This window comes from Lepidochelys olivacea, assembly GCF_965140295.1.
Source record: "Lepidochelys olivacea isolate rLepOli2 genome assembly, chromosome: 2".
In the NCBI taxonomy this organism is placed as follows: Eukaryota; Metazoa; Chordata; order Testudines; family Cheloniidae; genus Lepidochelys; species Lepidochelys olivacea.
In genome coordinates this window covers 179,819,709-179,839,388 of record NC_140412.1, presented here as the reverse complement: position 1 = coordinate 179,839,388, position 19,680 = coordinate 179,819,709, and the positions used below count along the sequence as shown (strand labels likewise).

At 40.5% G+C, this 19,680-nt stretch overlaps 1 protein-coding gene across 4 annotated transcripts in view; it reads right to left on the bottom strand.

The window, feature by feature from the left end:
- AMPH (amphiphysin) overlaps positions 1-19,680 on the bottom strand; it is a 167,570-nt gene that overhangs the window by 2,650 nt on the left and 145,240 nt on the right. The window contains exons 17-21 of one of the 4 annotated variants that reach the window (XM_084620552.1): positions 19,204-19,350; positions 10,760-10,819; positions 6,870-7,007; positions 4,546-4,812; positions 2,748-2,849 (exon numbers count right to left, since the gene is read on the bottom strand). In XM_084620552.1, coding sequence (XP_084476678.1) covers positions 2,748-2,849; positions 4,546-4,812; positions 6,870-7,007; positions 10,760-10,819; positions 19,204-19,350 — 714 coding nt within the window. The remainder of the gene's footprint in view (positions 1-2,747; positions 2,850-4,545; positions 4,813-6,869; positions 7,008-10,759; positions 10,820-19,203; positions 19,351-19,680) is intronic. The other 3 variants (XM_084620553.1, XM_084620554.1, XM_084620555.1) reach the window with 3 other exon arrangements.

Sequence of the window (19,680 nt, the reverse complement as noted above, 5' to 3'; positions counted from 1 at the left end):
ATGACTCTTCCCATATTGTGTTGGACTATGCTCATCACCGGGCTATGGGCTATAAGAGGACAATATCCTCCTCCTGTGTTTTGTAGGGGGCCCAATCCGCTAGATACGCACTCTGGCAGTCTTTGAGCAAGTCCACCAAATCGCTCTAACATCTGAACTTTAAGATTTAGAGCTAGATACACAAAGGGACTGAGGTGCCTGATCTGCATATGCAAGTGTCTGTATCCTGGCCATTTACATTTAACCATTTTTGCCCACAAGTGACTACACTTGCAGAATGGTGGGCACACTTAACTGAATCCATAATAGTGTAGGTCCCAAATTAGAGGCTGTTTTTCAGAAATATGATCCAGACAGTCACAAAATAATGAGACATGGTGGAAACTCCTGCCATTGCATTGTGATTATTTTATCATGTACATGTAGAGGTTGAATGCTTTTGATAGAACTTCAACACAATACAAAATTACATCAAATTGTGATTTAATGGCTTTCTGAAGCTTTTAGTCAGTGGTGAAATGACTTTCTAATTAATCAGGATTGAGTACCACTGAAGCAGGTAAGGATGACAACATTTTAGACTGGCAGTGAAATAAACCAGGGTAAATTTAACTGAGAAAATATCTTTCAAGCACATGGCATGATTGAGACAGAAGGGGCAGTAGTAAATGACAGCTTCCTGATCATAGGAGGCGGCAGATTCTGCTAGGGACAGGTGCTGACTAGAACTAATCTTAATCAATTCAACTCAAGTATATTAGAAAAAGTGGAGTCACCAGGATCAAACAAGCACAAAGTGTTCTTGTTTGGTATGTTCTGAAACTATGAATCGATACTACCAAATATACAAGAAATATGGCTTTAGACAGGCCACTTTTGAAGGAAGAAAAATGAACAGCTGAGAAGAAAAAAAAAAGAAAAAACTCAATCTTTTTTGTCCTTCACTAGGGTACGTTGTGGTATTATATTAAGTTTAATGATGATGATAAACATGAAGGGCAAATGTGCACTGAATAATAATAGATGTTATCTGAATTCAGAAACATGAATATATAAAAAAGTCTATTTTCTCCATCAATACACACAATTTACTCCAATTAATGCTAATAGGATTTACATGAAAACAACAAGAGAATAATACACCTTTCTAGATTAACCCAGAAAAAATATTAAGTTTACATTTAATACTCCAAGAAAAAAGAGCTAAGGCATATAGCCCAGAGCTTCAGAAGTATTTGAGTGCCCAACTTCCATTGACTTCAATGGAAGCTAAGGGCTTAAGTAGCTATGAGACGGATTCTGTCATCCTCACATTTAGCACCTTACTCTGTGAATAATGCCATTGAAATAAATGGGACTACACATGGAATAAAGTACTACTCAACTTGAATCAGGATAGCACAATCTAGCTTTATAAGAAGAGTGTAGGGTCATGCTGAAAAAGTATCCAGTACAGTATACTAGAAATGTAAAACAGATAAGATATCCTGCTCATATATTAAAGCAAGAGATCAGCTGATAACATTAGCACTGCTTAAAAGGAATATTACAAGGACTGAATGTTGCAAACACATGCTGTCAGGAACAGTGCTTAGCATTCTGAATAGTCCCATAGAAGACAATAGGATTATTTAGGGTGGTAAGGAATATTCCCAGCACTACGTACTTGCAGGATCAGGCCTCGAAATGACAGAAATAGAGGCATGTTCTTCATATCTTCCCCTACCAATGGGGAACTAACCAACAAGAAGAAGCTTGGTAAAATAGGTGCAGTACCTTCCTTGAACCCTTTGAAAAGGTAAAATCATTTCTCCACTGCCTATGGAAGAAGGGGAGAGGGTAGATCCATGTTTTAAGCAAAGCTGAAGACTGCTTTTTGTTCAAATCAAATTGTGATCTGGAGCTATGATCTCTTTTGGGCTTATCCTTTGGGAGTCTTTCCATTGACTTCAATAGGCATTTTATTTAGCGTATAAAATTGTATCTTCTATTTAAAAACCATTTTATTTTATTATTGCAAATGTTTAACATTTAAATGAAATTAAAACATCTTTCTGTGTTCCAGCAAAATTAAAGCTCTGTTGCCAACAACCTGAACACTTTTGGGGGCCTGGTCCTCCACAGCTAATACCACTGGAGGTTTGGCTGAAGCTGCCAGATCTTTTGCCTGGGTAGGGAACTGCAGGATTAATAGAAGTTGATATTTCCAGAACCAATACTATAGGAGATTTAGACTTCCAGAGGGCAGAGTTAAAGCTACAGAATTACTACACAATTTGGTTGTAGGGTTACACAATTTGTAAGCAAAATACTCTATGGCCTAATTTGTATTGATTTGATCTGTTCCAATCTATATGTATAAGCTCCAGACACTAGACAACGATTTTGCTGCAATGTTAAAACAAGATTTACAGTGACTTAATGCACTGTTTGTATGCATCTACTGTGTGTGAGTGTGTGTGAGAGAGAGAAGTAAAACCATAATTTAAAGCAGCCAAATGAAATCTAGAAGAATGTTGGTCCATAATGAAGGTTAAATCATGCTATCAATACATCTACTGCATTTCCAAGTTATAATCAACATTGCCTTTTACTCTTAGATGAAAATGAAGTATGAAGACCATTTTAGTCTTAATATGTTCTAACAGTGCCATTTTAAATGACTGCATTTCTTATTAACTCTAGACGGTTAGAAATATCTCCAGGAAAAGAAAAATAGCAAAAGAAATGGTTCCTCGGTTGTTTACCTGGTCATCTGTGGCCTCAGAAGGGATTACTAGCACAGTATCTCCTCGTTTTAAGTTAAGCTCATCAGTATTAGCTGCCTCAAAATCATGTAGAGCTTCAACCTGAAGAAAAGAATACAAAACATGAGGACATCATCTAGGGAAAGTAATAAGAAAAATTAAGTAGAAACAAATTCTCTCTTTCACAACTCACATTTAACAATGTGCAGCTGTACTGTGCTTTCAAACTCTCAAATACACTGCCATGGCATTGCCTCTTTCAACTGATATCATTACACATACACTTCATTTTTTTGTTTGATATGTTTGTTAATTCCATGTTTTTTATTCTCTTCCATGAAGAAATTCACATATTAAATATGAATTTAATTATTCACTCATTCCTTCAATGACAGGTGGGTACCCTCAACTCACAGGGATCTGGAGGATCGGTGATGCTGCAACATCCCATAAGTACTGCTGCTTGGACAAATCCTGTTGTCCTTATTCAAAGACTGGCATAATTGGAGGCTTTCCCGAGGAAGGGTGAAAGCATTTGGCCAACCTATCTTAGGCAAACTGAGTATGGAGTTAGAGTAATGCTGATGCCCTAATGATATCTGTGGTTCTGGGGTTTTAATCTTATTCCTGAAGGAATTATCTTCCTGAAGCAATCCTCCCTGTAAATAATAGTGAGGAAAATGGTATAATTCCAGTGGTAAGTTAAAGGTGTGGGTAATGGGAATCCTGCTGTGTGGACCGGGAAGCACTCTTGTTTGCTGGTAAATTAGGGCTATGATATTTCTCACTTCATCTAGTAATTACTGATAAGATAATCTGTTTGCAGAGCTAAATGGCCCACTTAACTAAATAATTCCATCTCCGTAAACAGATACCCTGTTCTAGTTTCCTTGATGGCAACTAATCCCATGGCATCACTGCGGCAAAGGCCGGAATGGTAGCTGTGCATTCTCCCTTAACTCACAAGAGTTTGATGAAAAAATAGAGGCACACTATCAGTGTGTCTTAAGTCATAGTCACATGACATGTCTCACTCTGACCTGTTACTTTTAAAGTTTGCAAAGAATATTTGTGTATGAGAACAGAAAAAAACAATCCAAAATAACTGGGCATAACCATGGCTTGTTATGGGACTAGTTAGACTGAACTATCCAAATTATAATACAGAGCACATGAACTTCATTCATCTTCGTTCAGCTTACCTACTAGTCAATCATTCTGAAATAAGAAATATCAGGTACCTGGGAACCAAGAAACACAAAGGTTCTTAGGAGCCAACACACACTTAGGGCAGAATTTCTCAGACCTGTTCACTGAACTAGAATGCTTTACAACATGATCACTTTAAAAGATACTCTAATAATATGTGGAATCTTGGTTGCATTGAAGTCAATTGCAAAAGTTTCATTGGATTTCAATGGGACCATGCTTGTACTGATAGATTTTCAGGCCAGAAAGGAATATTTTGATCTAGTCTAATCTGCTGCATAATGCAAGCCATAGAAATTCTCCCAACATATTAAAATATTTTCACTGCTCTGATTAGATTAGTGTACTTGCACATTTGACTGAATGCCATACTTCTACATGGATCATGTTTCCACATAAAGAACAGTACAAGTTTTATTTCCCCCTTTATGTAGAAAAAACAATTCAAGGAAAAATAGCTTGACATTTTTGCTATTTAACCACACAGCCATCAGCCTAAATAACCTGTGCCCTTGGATATACTTACTTACACTTGATGCTAGGTTTAAAGGAATGTTTAAAATAAGAGTGACTAAATACTCAAGTAAACCTTAAAGAGAAAGCCAGGTGGCATTCCATGGGCTGCATCATCTGCTGACACAGGCTGTTCTTCAGAGGATGTAGTTTGGGTTTCCTCAATGGTTTTCTGCTCACTTACAACCTGGGAAGTTTCACTGGCATCACTTTCAATGCCCTGAGCGCCAACGTCTTCCACAACAGCTTTGGATTCATTCACTAGGACTTCGTGTTCCTCTCCCTCCCCTTCGTTGTTTGATGCTGGCTCTATTACTAGTGAAGGGATGCTGCTGACTTTCTCCTGGGGAAAAAAAAAAAACAGAGAGAAATGTTTTGAGAGTGATTAATTGGCCTCATTAGCACTGACCCCCTACTTGGTAAGGCAACTCCCATCTTTTCATGTGCTGTGTATGTATACCTGCCTACTGTATTTTTCACTCCATACAGCTGATGAAGTGAGCTATAGCCCACGAAAGCTTATGCCCAAATAAATTTGTTAGTGTCTAAGATGCCACAAGGACTCCTCATTGTTTTTACTTCTAAAAAGTATGGAACAAAACTTACTTTATTTGCTTTTCTGTTTATGAGAGAAAATACAGATGTATTTTCCTCTCATCCATAGCTGATCTTCTCATTGAGAAGAGCTATGCTAGTGCATCTAGGGGATAATATCCTCCCAGTTTGTGACTGCCGGTCTCCATTCCTCCCCATGTCAATTCTCTATCTTACTCCCCATGGATTAGAACTGTCATCATAGCAGATAAAACATTCTACACCCTGTTCTGTTTTCACTTAGGCTCCTGTCCAACTTCCAGTGAAATTAATGGGAGTACCTCCACTAACTTCAGAGTGCTTTGGATCAGGCCATAACACTACCCTAAATCAGCAGTAACTCCACTTACATCAGTGGAGTAACACTAGTGTAAACCTTGTGAGAGATCGAAATCAGACACGCTATATTCACTTGCAATAGTTTAAATGCCAATTAAAATTTCTCCTGAGTTACACCAGCATAAATGAGAGAAGAGACCATGTGAAGCTCATTACAATCATAAGAGCCCTATTCAGACAGTATTTTAGGCAGCTGTCTGGGGCATGCAACCCTCTAAAGGCCGCATTGGCTAGCTATTCACCTGGCCAACATATCCAATTCAGCCTGGTGCTCAAGGGAAATACCTCTCCCCCAATTCTGTAGCATTGTTCATTAACGTGTGGGTGTGGGAGAGATTGTGTAAATGAGTTTCCCATTTCCCAAATCTCAATCTGTACCTCCTCTCCCATCCCCCCCATGAGGAAGCAGGTAGAATGGAGGATTACCAGGTCTATCAAACTATTGCTTATTTTATATAGTCTGGGTCAAAAATACCCCCAAACCCTTCAGAGAGAGAGATAGATTTTTTATTGATGGGTCAGGGACTGTTCTGATTATTATTATTTGTACTGTGGTAGCACCTGGGGCCCCAGCTTCATTGTGTGAGGCATTGCATAAGCACATAACAAAAAGCAATCCACAACCTGAAGAGCTTGAGACAACAGGAGGGTGACTGAAACAAATGGATATGAAGAGCCTAAGGTAATCATGACATGAAGTCCTTGATCTCTAGAGTGCCAGAGTACCACTTGGGGTCTTTTCTTTGGTCTCCAGCTGCTAGAAAGCTGAAAGCCAGCCTGACCACACACTAGAGTTTCCTTGCAATTTATTGCTTCTAGAGTTACATGAGATTCAAGGCCTGACTTTCAGCAGTGCCGGAGGGGGAGGAGGGGAGGGGATTTTCAGAGGCACAAAGGTACCGAACTCCAAATGGAAATCAGTGGGAGTTAGGCCTTTGCTACCCTTTGTGCCTCTGAAAATCTCCCCTGTTAAGCACTCACCACTCCTATTGACTTCAAGGGGAATTACATGTGCTCAGCATCTCTGAACCAGTGCACTTGATCTTATTTATCATTGGGGGAGGGGAAGAGCAGTTAGATAAAAAACACATTTGAAGAGAATCAAAGCTCTGTTTAACAAGCCACTGCTCTCCAGATTTATAGCTAATGGAATGAAATAGCTTCTGCTTATCTTTAAGATTAATTGAGCCTGTTAAAAACCCCAGAACACATCTGAGAGTATCTATCAATTGTAGAGTCATCAGAAATTATTTTGTGTATACTGGGCCAGATTCCCAGCTGGTATAAATTGGCATCGCTCCACTGAAGTTATGGTGCTACTTCATACCAGTGTCACTTAAAACAGAATGGGGGCCAATATAGACAGATAAGTCACCGCTCTCCTGAGAAGGGGTGTTGTGATAACTCAGGCCAGGAGACATGAACAGTCCAATATTTTCTTGTGTAGTGCTTCAGAAAGCATCTTACTTGAGCCACCTCTGCTTCCTTCTCTTCTGTTTTAAGTTTGTCACCTTCATCAGACGTTTCAGATGCAGCAGTAGCTTCACTGGCTTGAGTTACAACAGCATTTTCTACTGCACCAGCATCTTCAGTTATAGCTACCATCTACAGCCAACAGAAAATGGAAACTGTTCAGGCACATCCATCATTCTGGACAACACCTATTCACCAACTGCACCCAGGCCACTTTAAAGAGCTCCAGTCTTTAGGTAGGTAGATAGGTGAACTGGCATCAGTTTGCTTATTTAGATCCATTAGACAATGCAGTGGACTTTATTGTGATCCCACACTGGTTTCATACCAGGGTAATGCCACTGATTTCAGTGGAGTGTCTCTGTATTAAAGTAAATACAAAAAGAATCATGCCATTAGATGCTATTCTGCACCTTATGATAAAAGGTGGGAAAAACCTGTTATGATGCTTCCTTAGTATATTTAGTAACAAAAGTTACTTCTTCAGGGAGGGTTTCCTAAGGCATTAGCTAAAAGAAAAATGGATTAAAGGCATCCTGCTGCATATTGGGATGGCGCCTTACTGAGCACAGATATAGAACACACCCCACAATAAAAAAAAAGTTTTAGAGCAAAGTTTGAGGGTTCATTTGCCTTAAAGCCGCATTACTGGAGGATTTGCCTTGAGGAGAGAGCTGAATAGGTCTTCACTGCACTTTACAAATAGGTTCTGCTAGAGAAGGGCCACTTGCAACAGGGCTGCGGCTCTATAGGAAACCAGCAGTGGAGGCTGTCCATGGAACATAATGAATGGCTGCCCTGGCCACATCCCCTCCCCAGCTAGTGTCATCTACTTTGGGGGCTGGGCAAACGGAAAACTCCTACTCTAAATCCAACCAGCTTCATTATGGTATTTCTGATTATCATGCAATAGTGAAATTGGGGGTAAAAATGAATCACTTTCCCCTCCACCACTGCATCTAACAAGTTGCATTTAACAGAATTGGCTTTGGTGGCTAAGAGTCTGATAACGCTTGTTGCCTCAGATCAGATATCTGCTTCATAGATGAGGTTGATCACATCCTATCTGAGTTGCTGGACATTGCATTGGTCTCTGCCATCATGAACTCTTAATGAGACTGGTAAACAATTTTTTTTTTAATACAGAGAAAAAGAAAAGCTATAAATTCACACAATATATTTTAGAGACTTTTTAATTGCATTCGACACAGAATCAAGTATACACTGCTTTAATGGGTAGCCAGATCAAATTATACCAGCAAATGTCACGGGATTTCTGAGTAAAGTCTTCAGGTCAGGACTTCATTGTACTACCGATTTCAGCAGTCTTGCTCCAATAAGAGATTTAAACAAACAGTAGTTGTAAAAACCCAGAAAGAAGCTCATGGAGGAGAGATGGGGGAAGCAGTGCATATTAGATTGCTTTATACACTATGCTTCTAACAAAATGCTACAGAAATTGATCCTATTATCTGATGTGATCAGAATCAACACTTTGTTTCTATTTATTGGATTTGTGCAGTCCATGGTCCATGAAGGAAGCATGTTCTAATTTTACAAATATCAGTCCTAAAATACAATACACTGAAACGGTCAGACTCTGACAGCCCCTTGTCATAAGTCACCATATGTACATCATGCATCAAAATGGTATGATAATTCATTCTTGTGACAGACTATAACAAGAAAGGAAAGAAAATCATAAATATGGGGTTTTGCCGATATTACAAGGGTAAGTGGCAAAAATGAAGCCATTTCTTTCTATCATATCTCAAAATCTTGGATTAGCCCCATAGCTATTTAGGATGAAATTCTAATCTATTTAAGTCAATGGCAAAATTCCCATTTACTTCACCAGGACCACGACTTCACCCTAGATAGCAGTGGTGAATCATACAGGTACTTTTATATTTACATATGCTACCTGATTTCATATTGTAAACAAACCCTCCTATATACAAAAGAGGTGTAAGTAAGAGGAGAAACACGGCCCAAGGTATTTACTGCTAGGGGAAGTCTATGAGTTAATAAGATCTAGTCCACAATGTTTGACCTGAATAGTGCACGCCAGTTTTCACTAACTTAAGATTGGTCCCAATGGCTGGATTTAAAAAGGGACTGGATAATTTTTATGATCATTAATTATAATTGTAGCTAAGCAAGCTAATATAATGCTATGGGGAACCGAAGCTCATGCTTTAGGGAATAAATCCATTGCCTGCGGAGGTCTGGATGGATTTCCCATATACGGAACTGCACAATTGGCTAAACAAATAATGGTGAGTGTGTGGGTCTCTCTCAAGCATCACATACCACCTTCTGCTGAAGGCAGGATACAAGACTCGATGGATAGAGTTTGGCAGCTGTTATACATTGAATATTGCCATTTTAAATATGAGATTTTTAAAAACTGATGCATGTGTGTGACGGGTGAATGTGCCATGCAAGAGAGGTTGAGTTTACATATACACTATACTAGCGAGTTCGATGAACAGTTACATTTGGAAGACAGTCAGCTCGCACTTTATGGACAGTAAAGGATTTCTTGGATGCAAGCTGCTGAAACAGACATATCAAGAGTGACAAGCCAATTGCTCTAGAAGAAAGATGGTGGTGTATTAGATACTATTTCAACCCTCAGATTTAGAAAAGTAAGGCTTGATTGACCACTATATTACTCCAGTGTCATGCCTGTGTAACTCCACTGATTTCAATGTAGCTACGCTGGTGTGAAATTGGAATAAGCACTGGTGAATCGGGTCTATAATTTTCTGTTTAAATGGAAAAAAAAAATCAGCATTACACTGCAGGGCCTGGTTCTCCATTCACGCCAATATAAAGCAGTAGCAACTTTCATGAAGTCAATGAACCAAATTCTATCCTCAATTACCCTGGCGTAAATTTGGAGTAACTTTACTGACAGTAGTAGATTTACTCCAAATTTACACCAGTATAACTAAGCAGAATTTGGCCCATTGGAGTTACAATCATCCAAAACCAGAATGAGTAGTGAATCGGTCTATGATATTTTAGCAAATACTTACATACCAGAGCTTGAAAACTTATAAAAAGAGAAGTAGTTAGCACCTTGCAGGATTGGACCCAAATTGAGGAGTTACCGGAGTTCACGGTTTCTTTATTTTTCAATCCTTTTTCCTATTTCTGAATTTAATTTCCAGTCTCTAGTGCTGAAATCCTCGTGTTACTTTCACCATAATTTAAAATGCATTGTGAAGGTTGCACTTTAGTAAACAAAGATCCAGAATAAATAGTATATGTTCTCTCACCCATATGAGAACATAATCTAAAACAGTCGATCAGAGGGTACCTGGTCTTAAAGAGAAATTCAATAGGTCATTGAACTTTTTAGTTGTTTTTAATTTGATTTTAATCATATCTAATGAAATGCCCAATTTGTGCTTTAGAAAATAAAGTTGTAAGATAATTATATTCTAACTTCTGTTTCAGTTTAGGGCTTAGCATGCTAGAAAAATGGAATGATGAAAGAAAGGGTTTTTTTTGTTTTTTTTTTAAAGACACTGTTCGGAGCCCAGACAAACAAATCCACAGGAAGTGTTAAAGTCTTTCAGACTCCATGGCAGTATATTTTCTGTTCATTCTGAATGTCGATAGAAACAACATCATATCACCTTCTACCACATAACCACATTCTTCCCTGTCCGAAAATATTTATGATAGTATACTACTGCAACAGATAGGTTCTAAAATAGGTCTCCATTGAATTGAGAGATGTTCTAGCTAGCACATATTCTATTGGCCAACATATTCATAACACAGAAACAAAAAACCAATGCACACAACTTTGTGACACTTTTCTTGATATATTAAAGAACATATACCCTCCTACGGCTGTTCATATTTACCTCACTCTCCTCCTCAGCAATCCCAGCTGTCTCCTTTTCACCTGTTGTGACAGTCTCCTGCTTAAAAAGGAAATATGGTCAGCACACTAGAGTTTTTAGCAACAGAAAAGTATGCATTAATAAAATGTAATGGAAGCAGGGCATGTACTGGATGCAACAAAATGAATAGCTGAAGTTTAATGGCATAATATATGGAAACTAATTCAGATATTGTCTGGCAAAACAAGCCATTCTTATTATAACACAGCATCAGAGCAACAAGTCAGCATGGTCTAAGAACTAAGAAAATTAATCCTTTCCTCCGCCTTCATCAATCACCCCACCACCACCACCACGCTAGGAATTTGGAGAGCTCCATTATTAACTTTTTATGGTTATTCTCACGGTAATGTTAGCTTTGAAAAGTTTTTGATAAGTACCTTCCAGGGAGCACTGTTGAGCTTTTCCTAAAGCTGGCTACAACTGTCCTGTCCCCGCTGTGTACCCCAACAACATTTAACACATATTTTCCTCTTGGAATTTCTCAAAAATGAAAGACTTTTTTTTTATGTGGACAGTGATTCATTTAAGTGAACTGTGCAGAAAGAGATGTTGTGCCACAGAATGTATTGTTTTTCCGAATTAACCAAGGACTGGTCTACTCTACAGTTGGGTTGGCTTAACTACATTGCTTAGGGCTGTGAAAAATGTCATGCCCTCTAAAACATAATTAAGCCTCTCAGAAGAACCTCTTCCATTGCTGTAGTAATTGTCCACACCACAGCGGTGCATCTGTAGCCATGGTGCTGTATTGTTTCTAGTGTAGACATACCCACAACCTACTTTAAGGCCTGATTCAATGGGCCTCAAACACATGCCTAAAGTTAAAAGTTAAAGAATGTGATCAAGTGCTTTGCTGAATAGGGGCCTCAGATCTTTGCATAAGGTACTCAGATGTGTTAGGTTTTAATTGAATTAAAGAACTACTATGATGTAACTGGCTCCCCATACCTGGTATTTTCTTCAGTGTAGCTGGGACTTAACACTAAGGCCCTCTAGACAGGAGGAGTAAAACTGTACTAACTGCAAGACCTGCTGGAAAACAGACGACAAGTACATTTCTTCCAGAACTTTTCTGGACAACCATTTCCTAGCTGTTTTCTGGTTCTACTGTAGCAAGCAGAGTTTTAACACCAAGGTAGATGCAGCTGTGGACAGGGATTATTTAAAGACAGGCTATAAAATCTACCCTCTTAGCAAAATTTTAGCATGCTTTCTGAATGTGGGGGGTAACCCAGTCTGCAACAGTAATGTGTATGAACACAAAGCATGTTACAGTTTGGCTACAGCCATAGCTGAAAATAGTTTCCACATAATAACGTGGACAGAGTCTCAATTAGCAACCTTCACAAGCCTGTAACTGTCACTCCAGAATTGCACAAATTTAATTGGAAATGGTTGTATTTTTTTTCCCCTAACAAAAGGATGCTGAGTTATTTCTGAACTTCATATCAATCATGTTTTTAATCTAATCTTCTAGTATTGCCTGCAGTCACATCATAAGCCCTAAACATGTCCAGATGCCAGGGCAAGTCAATTGCTATCGGCAGCGTTACCATGGAAACCTCTCTCAGCTTTATCCTGTTAAAATTAGTGTTATATAACTTTATTATTAATTCTCCTTTGAAGCTACCAAAGCTGACTTCTTGAATTTTTTTTACCTATTTACACCACAAGCTTGAGTGAGACTTTAGATGCATGAATATATGAACAAAGATTGATCATAAAAATGATAATTTCTTTTAAGACGTAAACACACACACACACACACCAAATGCAATTTTCTGCTGAGTCGACTTATCAATATAAAAAAAGTGTGTCATATAAAAATGGTCTCTCAAACTGGAACTTTTGCTCACTAGTACCCTGGCTTTTTGTATGCTTACTGGGAAACTTCCACTGTTTAGGTACCTTTAGTTGTTTAGGTCGTCCAATAACCTGGCTTTAGCCCTCTTCCCAAAGTGCTTTATCATATGTCCATAGATAAGGTCCAGTCCTTGGGATTTGCTTGGTTCACACTTCTATTGCATCTTGGAGCTTACTGAAGCCAAGATTCTCAGTCGGATATGTATCCACGGTTTTAGATTCTCTTGGTCTGTCCTCTTGAATAATCCATCTTGTGTTTTGCACCAGCTCTGTCCTCATCTTTACATGTCAGCGTGCTATTTATCTGTCACAATCTCTCACATATATGTCCCAGAACCCTCAGTTTTAAAAGAGCCTCATGCTCCAATTTGGCACCTGCAATTAAGTGCAAGCACAAAATTTTAGCCACAGTTAATTGCAGGTGCAGTCCATAGCACTTCCATACCTAACTACCTCATTGCACTCCCAAGTCAGCTAGTGAGGCATCTACATGCCATAAACTGTGTCCACAACTAGATGCAGCCACAATTTTGTAACCTCAGATGGAAGGCTGCTTTTTAAAATGAAGCCCAATGTATGCTGTACTCATTTTGTGCTTGCCAGGAACTTAGCAGGTGAGAGTCTCATACATAGTTGAATAGAACTATGAAAATATATAGAATTTAGTTTAGACTTTGATTAATTTAAGGGAGGGGGCACCATGCAAGCAGGCATTACCAGTGGTTCTCACAATAAAAGTTTTGGTGGCCTCAGAGTGCGGGCACCAACTTTGGCTGCTGGCTGCACGGACACTTTTTCCTAAAATACTTATTAACTTGAGGAAAAACAAATAAATATGCACGTATATACACATCCAGATCATTGTCATTTATTTATGTAGGTTATTTTTACGGACTCAATAATAAAAGTAATGCTGTGAAAAATACTGGTATGTTAATATCACTTTTCACAGTAAGTTCTGGCAAACTAAGACCTGGATGGAGGACGGCGGGGGGGAGAGGCTGAGGCAGCAGAGGCCGGGGCAATGGATGTGGGGCCCCGCCACCGTGTAGGTTGGAGGCATGGGTCGGCACCTGGGGCTGGGGGGTTGGCACCCTGAGCTAGCACCCACTGGAGTCCATAGTCAGCGCCCACAGTTGTGTGGCCAGGGCTGGGGATCAGCACCCACTGCCACGCAGCTGGGGTCAGCACCTGGCACCTTCTGCTGTGCAGCTGCTGATCAGCGCTTGTGTTCCATGCCCATTGCTGCACAGCCAGGGCTAGGAGTCAGTGTCCTGAGCCAGAACCTGCTGGAGCCTGGGGTTGGTGACTGCTGCCACATGACCGGAGCTGGGGATCTGCACCTGGTGCTGGGGGATCAGCACCCATGGCCAGCACCTGCCAGAACCCAGGGTCAACATCCAAGAGCAGTGCCTGGGGTCAGCGACCAGGGCTGGGGGTCCTGCGCCTGCTGCCACACAGCCAGGTCTAGGGGTCAGCATCCAGTGCCAGCACCTGCCAGAGCCCAAAGCCAGTGCCCGGATCTGCACCCAGGGCCAGCAGCTGCTGGAGCTCAAGGTCAGCGCCTGGGGTCAGTGACTAGGGCTGAGGATCAGAGTGCATGGATGGGGGGGGTCAGCGCTTGGGGCCAGCAGCCACCAGCGGGATTGGGGGTCGGTGCCACACAGCCGGAGCCGGGAATTGGAGTCTGAAGCCCTATGGCTGGAGCCCTAGTCTGCAGCCAGGCTCCCTACGTCCCTGCCGCCCAACCATCCCAGGGCGGAAGTCTGAGCCCCACTAAGTCCCCCATCCCCCTCACAGGTAGAGGGCTCACCTTGCTCCTTCAGCATTGTGCCCCACCTGTCTCCAGAGACGTGCAGAGTGACGCATCCAGGGACAACAGGGAGGAAGGGGAAGAGCCCGGAAGCTTTGCCACCCACACCCCCCTCCCCCATCACCGCCCAGGAAGGTGGTGTGGACACAGGAAAGCCCCCTGGTGGCCACATTAGACCCAAGGCACAGGAGAGTTCTCTCAGAACTACTAAGTGTAACTAATAAAACAGGGATCTCTGAATAGCCCCCATAAACATCAGTGTGTTCCATACAACATACAAATGGCTAGGAAATGAACATAACACGGTCAATTAACTTTCACATTAAGACACCACATTGTTGCCTTCATTTCAAATCCAATCTCTTATTTTCCCCCACGTCTTGAATATGAATTACTACTATATTTGGTGGCATATTCTGACATTTCAATTAATGCACATCTTCCCCACACGTGCAGCAGGACATCTGCCCAAAACATACAGCCATACTCAGAGTTGTGGTCAGTGTTTGGCCGAAGATGTATTGGAGTTTGAATGAAAAATGGACACAGTGGAAGGAGCATTTTTTAAATCAGAAAAAGAAACAGCACAATGGCTAGCGTACTATGTGCTTTTTACATGGTATTCTACTGCTATCTTTTACTAGTGCATAGAAATAGGTGGCAGAACTGTCTCCAAAGAGCTGCATTAGTGATGAGACTGCCCTTCCTATACCAACATAAGCTGATGACGCCTCTACTTTCCCTGGTTCTACGGAACACTGTCAGAAGATAGCATAAGTGTACATGTTGCACCTTGGAATGCCAATCACTTCCTTCCCCACAAAAATGAGGGAAAAAAACACAGATCAATTGTTGCTGACAACTAATAAAAATCTGCAGTTGGTCTATGGCACTTGAGCCCTGAAGGAGAAAGGAAGGAGCATGAAGCAAGTTCCTGTACTGCACTGACATAATGAGACACTGGAATGAGGACACAGGGGAACACAAATGGAAGAATGGCTTGTTTTTTCTCCTTTCACTCCCCACATTAAGTATTTTGTTGAAGAAAAATGGAGGAGGAAAGAATATACCCATGTGTCTGACACAGCAGAAAATACCAGACTGATTTTTCAAGAACTATTCAAATCTAAGGGCCATTTGTGTTATTAGGAGTTATGCCTGAATAACAAGTACTTCAGGATTTGGCCTTTGGAAAATATACTCTTATATTACTGAATGAGACCTATTGGTAGGGACCTGAAGCTTACTATAAGCTAACATTTTACTTAAATCAGCTACTTACAGCTGGTTGAAAAAACAAATTTAGTCCCTTCCTCCCCACCCCATTTGCAAATCATTAAAGTACCAACCTGGATTTCTGCAAATTCATTTGTTGTTTCTAAGTATTTACTAAACAATTTGGGCAATCAATTTTCAGGCAAAGGATTTTTGAACAGTTCCCTTTGTCTATTTGTTATTCTTTGTGTGCGCGCGCAATTACTTACTTAAGCCATGTCATACTGATTCTGTTCCCTCACTTGGTGACAAACATTTTAAAACAGGAGACTGAGGATTAAAGAATCACAAGTAAACAACAACAAGGCCAGATTCTGACAGCTACTACTCACTATGAGTTCATGCTGCACAAGAAGCCCCTTTGACTTACATGAGAATATTCAGATAGCAAATTTCCCAAGATATGCATTCAATAATAGAGGGACTTATCCATAAATCACATCTATCTAAGGTACCTCTATCCCCATTTTACAGATGGGAACTGAGGTACAGAGAGACTTAAGGGCCAGATTTTTAAAGGTACTGAGGTACCTGACACTACAAATATGAACCTAGTGGGATTTACAGAAGTGCCTAGGTGCCTATTGGCCATTGACATAATTGACTTCAGGTGCTTCTGTAAATCCCATTAGCTGCCTATATGCATCTTTAGACACTTAAATAAATACCATTGAGAATCTGTTCCAGAAGGTACGTCTACACTGCAGCAGCGAGGCTCCCAGCCTGGACTGAGAGAGACAGGCTAGTGGGGCTTGCACTATCATTCTAAAAACAGCCGTGTAGACAGCACTTTAAAGTCGTGGCTTGGGCTGGAGCTTCAGTGCCTGACACAGCTACTTCTAAATGATGCCTACACAGCTACTTTTACAGCACTAGTGCAAGCACTACTAGCCCGAATCTTCTGACCCAGGTGGCTCGCTGATGTGAGCGGTGTCAATACCCTAAGCGACTTACCAAGGCCACACAGGAAGACTGTGCAGGAGCTGGGACTTGAACCCAAGTCTACCAAGTCAGAGCTTAGTGTCCTGATAACTGGACTAGCCCTTCCCTTCCTTCAAATTAAATGAGACCCACATTATGCTGGAAAATTTACCCTCGCCCCACAAGGTTGGCAATACATGTCCAAGGTACATTTGCTGGCATAGCATGGTCTGACAAGAAATATCCTACAGGCAAATTACACCTATTGATGATGCCACAGTAATTTGAGTATAATGTAAAGCCAAGAGATACGTAGTGGGAGAAAATTTACAAATATTTTATAACACACATTTTTTAAAAATTCACATGGATAAACTGAATGCAGGACTCCTATTGAGGAATGTTTTCATCTATGGTAGCCTTATCAAATGTTGGCCTTTGACCTTTTGTCTATTTCTTCTTTAATCTTAATCTTCAAAAACTCTTCTTATATCACATATTAAAAGCTATTTTTCTAAAGTAACATTTGCTTCTCCCACTGGACCAGATTCCAACAGTAAAGCTACCGCATGCGTTATTAAAATCAGCATGTTTCATTTCTTATTTCCCAGAGGACTCTTTTCCAAATGAGCAAGAACTTAGTTTCATTTACAAAATAAAACAAAGCAGAGAAAACCTTAACAAAATCATTTAACTGCTATTTAATATCTATCATCTATCTTCTGAATTGCTACTAAGTCGCCCTCATTTTCTGTTCTGTGAAGAATGCTTTCTGCAGGTGAACTAATGCAGTGATACAATACATTTACTTGAGTCTACAGAGAGACTGCGTGAAACAGCAGTTCTAAAAAAAAGGGTGAACCACCGCATTATAACTATTTCAATATAAACAAACCTCCAGCTATTCTCTAGTCAGTGGCCAAAGTATGGGTTGGTAGCATGATTTTGAGTAGAGTGCCATGGCACATATGATAAGGCCTGTTCACCGCAGTACATATGCCATAAATAAATTCTATAGATAATACGTTTGTCTAGATGGAGACAAGGGCTGTTTTGATTTCATATAGTCAAATAGGAAAAAGCAGACGTCCACTTCACCTACCCCTAGTGAAACGGTGGATGAAGAAAGGCCTAATCCTAATAAATACCTAACTTCACAAAGTAGATAGCACCAGAAAATGAGGCACAGAAACTTGTCCATGTCACCCATCAGGCCCTCTGATTCCCCAACCAATGCCCCTATCTCTGGATCAAACTGCTTCCTGGGGGTCATAAAAGGTGACATTGACTTCAATGGCAGAAGGACAGGCCCATAAAGCAGTTCTTTTCCTGTCTAATTCTGGTCATGTGTCTGTAACAGTCCACAGGAAAATTCCAGACTCCGTTTTGGGCCTCACTGAACTGAATTTTTGGAGTAGCCATGAGGAATATCAAATAATTCTTTGGAATATTTTACGAACTCTAAAAAGGAGTAATTAAGGTGCCTTCAAATGAGGGTGATGCCTCAGATGTCTTCCAGACAAATTCCTCTCTTCCCACACAATGTGAGTAAAAAGCAATGGTGATATAGTCTGATTTAATAACCTTTAATGTGACTTGTGGGAAGTCAGGATTTGGCCCAGTGAATACCTGTTCAGATTCTAACAGTGACAGACCACTAGTTACTGACCTGGAGAAAGATAATACACTATTAGGCTGGCAATCAACAGAAATGGATGCATTTTTCTTTAGATCATGGATTCTCAGCACTGGGGTGAAACCCTCCTGGCCTTTCCATATTGCTAAATAGAAGGGATGCCCTGGCTAGATGGAAGGGGCGTCAATGGTGGCACCATTATGGAAAAATGGAGATCCAATATGGAAAAGACTGAGAACCACTGGCTTAGAGTACCTCTTGAAATCTAACAGCTTGGCTGGGGAGGAGAGGGAAGCAGCTCAGGCAACCTTGCTGAGGTTTTCTTTGAGAGCTATCATCTTTTTCCACAACATTTGAGTCCCAGTTTTCTGAATGTTGACTTTGAGACCTTCAATTAGATACCCTCAATTGGCTTTGGAGCTCAGTTCTCCGGCTGACTTCCAACCTTAGGAGACTTGTATAAACCTGTGTTTTGGTTTCTATTAGGAAGCAGTTCAATGCTCAGGCAAACAACATTCAAGATGTACATTAGCCCAGTACTTCTCTCTCTACTTGAAAAGAGAAAAGCATGAATAGTGTCATTTATAAATAGTATCAATTCATTTCCCTGGTTATGTTTGTCTGACAGTTACAATATCTGAATCCACAGTAGTTCAGTTGAACTTCACTCTGAAACATCAGCCATAAGTGGAAGGACATTTTAGGGTAAAAAGGCACACACAGCTTTTGGAAAGCCTGTTTTGACATGGGAGGCTAGAACGGAAACCAGCCCTAAAAGTAAAGAGGATAAAAATGGAGAGGATGGCTGCAATATGGTGGACACATACGCAATGATGAACAAAAAAAAAAAAAAATCAGATGAAAGCTGGGGCATATGAGGTAGTGGTCACTCACCACAGCTTCCTCTGCTGGCTCACTAGGCTCAGCAGGCAGAGCTTCCTGTTCAGGAGCCACGGCCGCAACAGGAGTAGGAGCCGCGGCCGGAAAAGAGAGGGGTTCTTCAGCATGGAGTTCCAAAGATGGAGCTTCTTCCGCCTCAATCTTATTTAGGTTTTTGGTTTTTTAAATGAAAAAATCATTGAACACTTGAAATTGGGGAACAGGAAAGAGTGCACAACTACAGTTCTGTATTTATTACAATTCTCTTTCCCTGGTAGCTGTCATAACGGGCTTGATCTTGCGGACCCATGCCTCTGAGAGGATAGCAGAACTGGGCCTCGTAACAATAATTAACATCTAGCATTTTCATCTTCAAAGCACTTTATATATATTTAACTGATCCTCAGAACATCCCTCTGAGGTAGGGAAATAGTATCATCCCAGTTTTAGAGATAGAAAATGAGGCACAGAGAAATCAGATGACCTGAACAA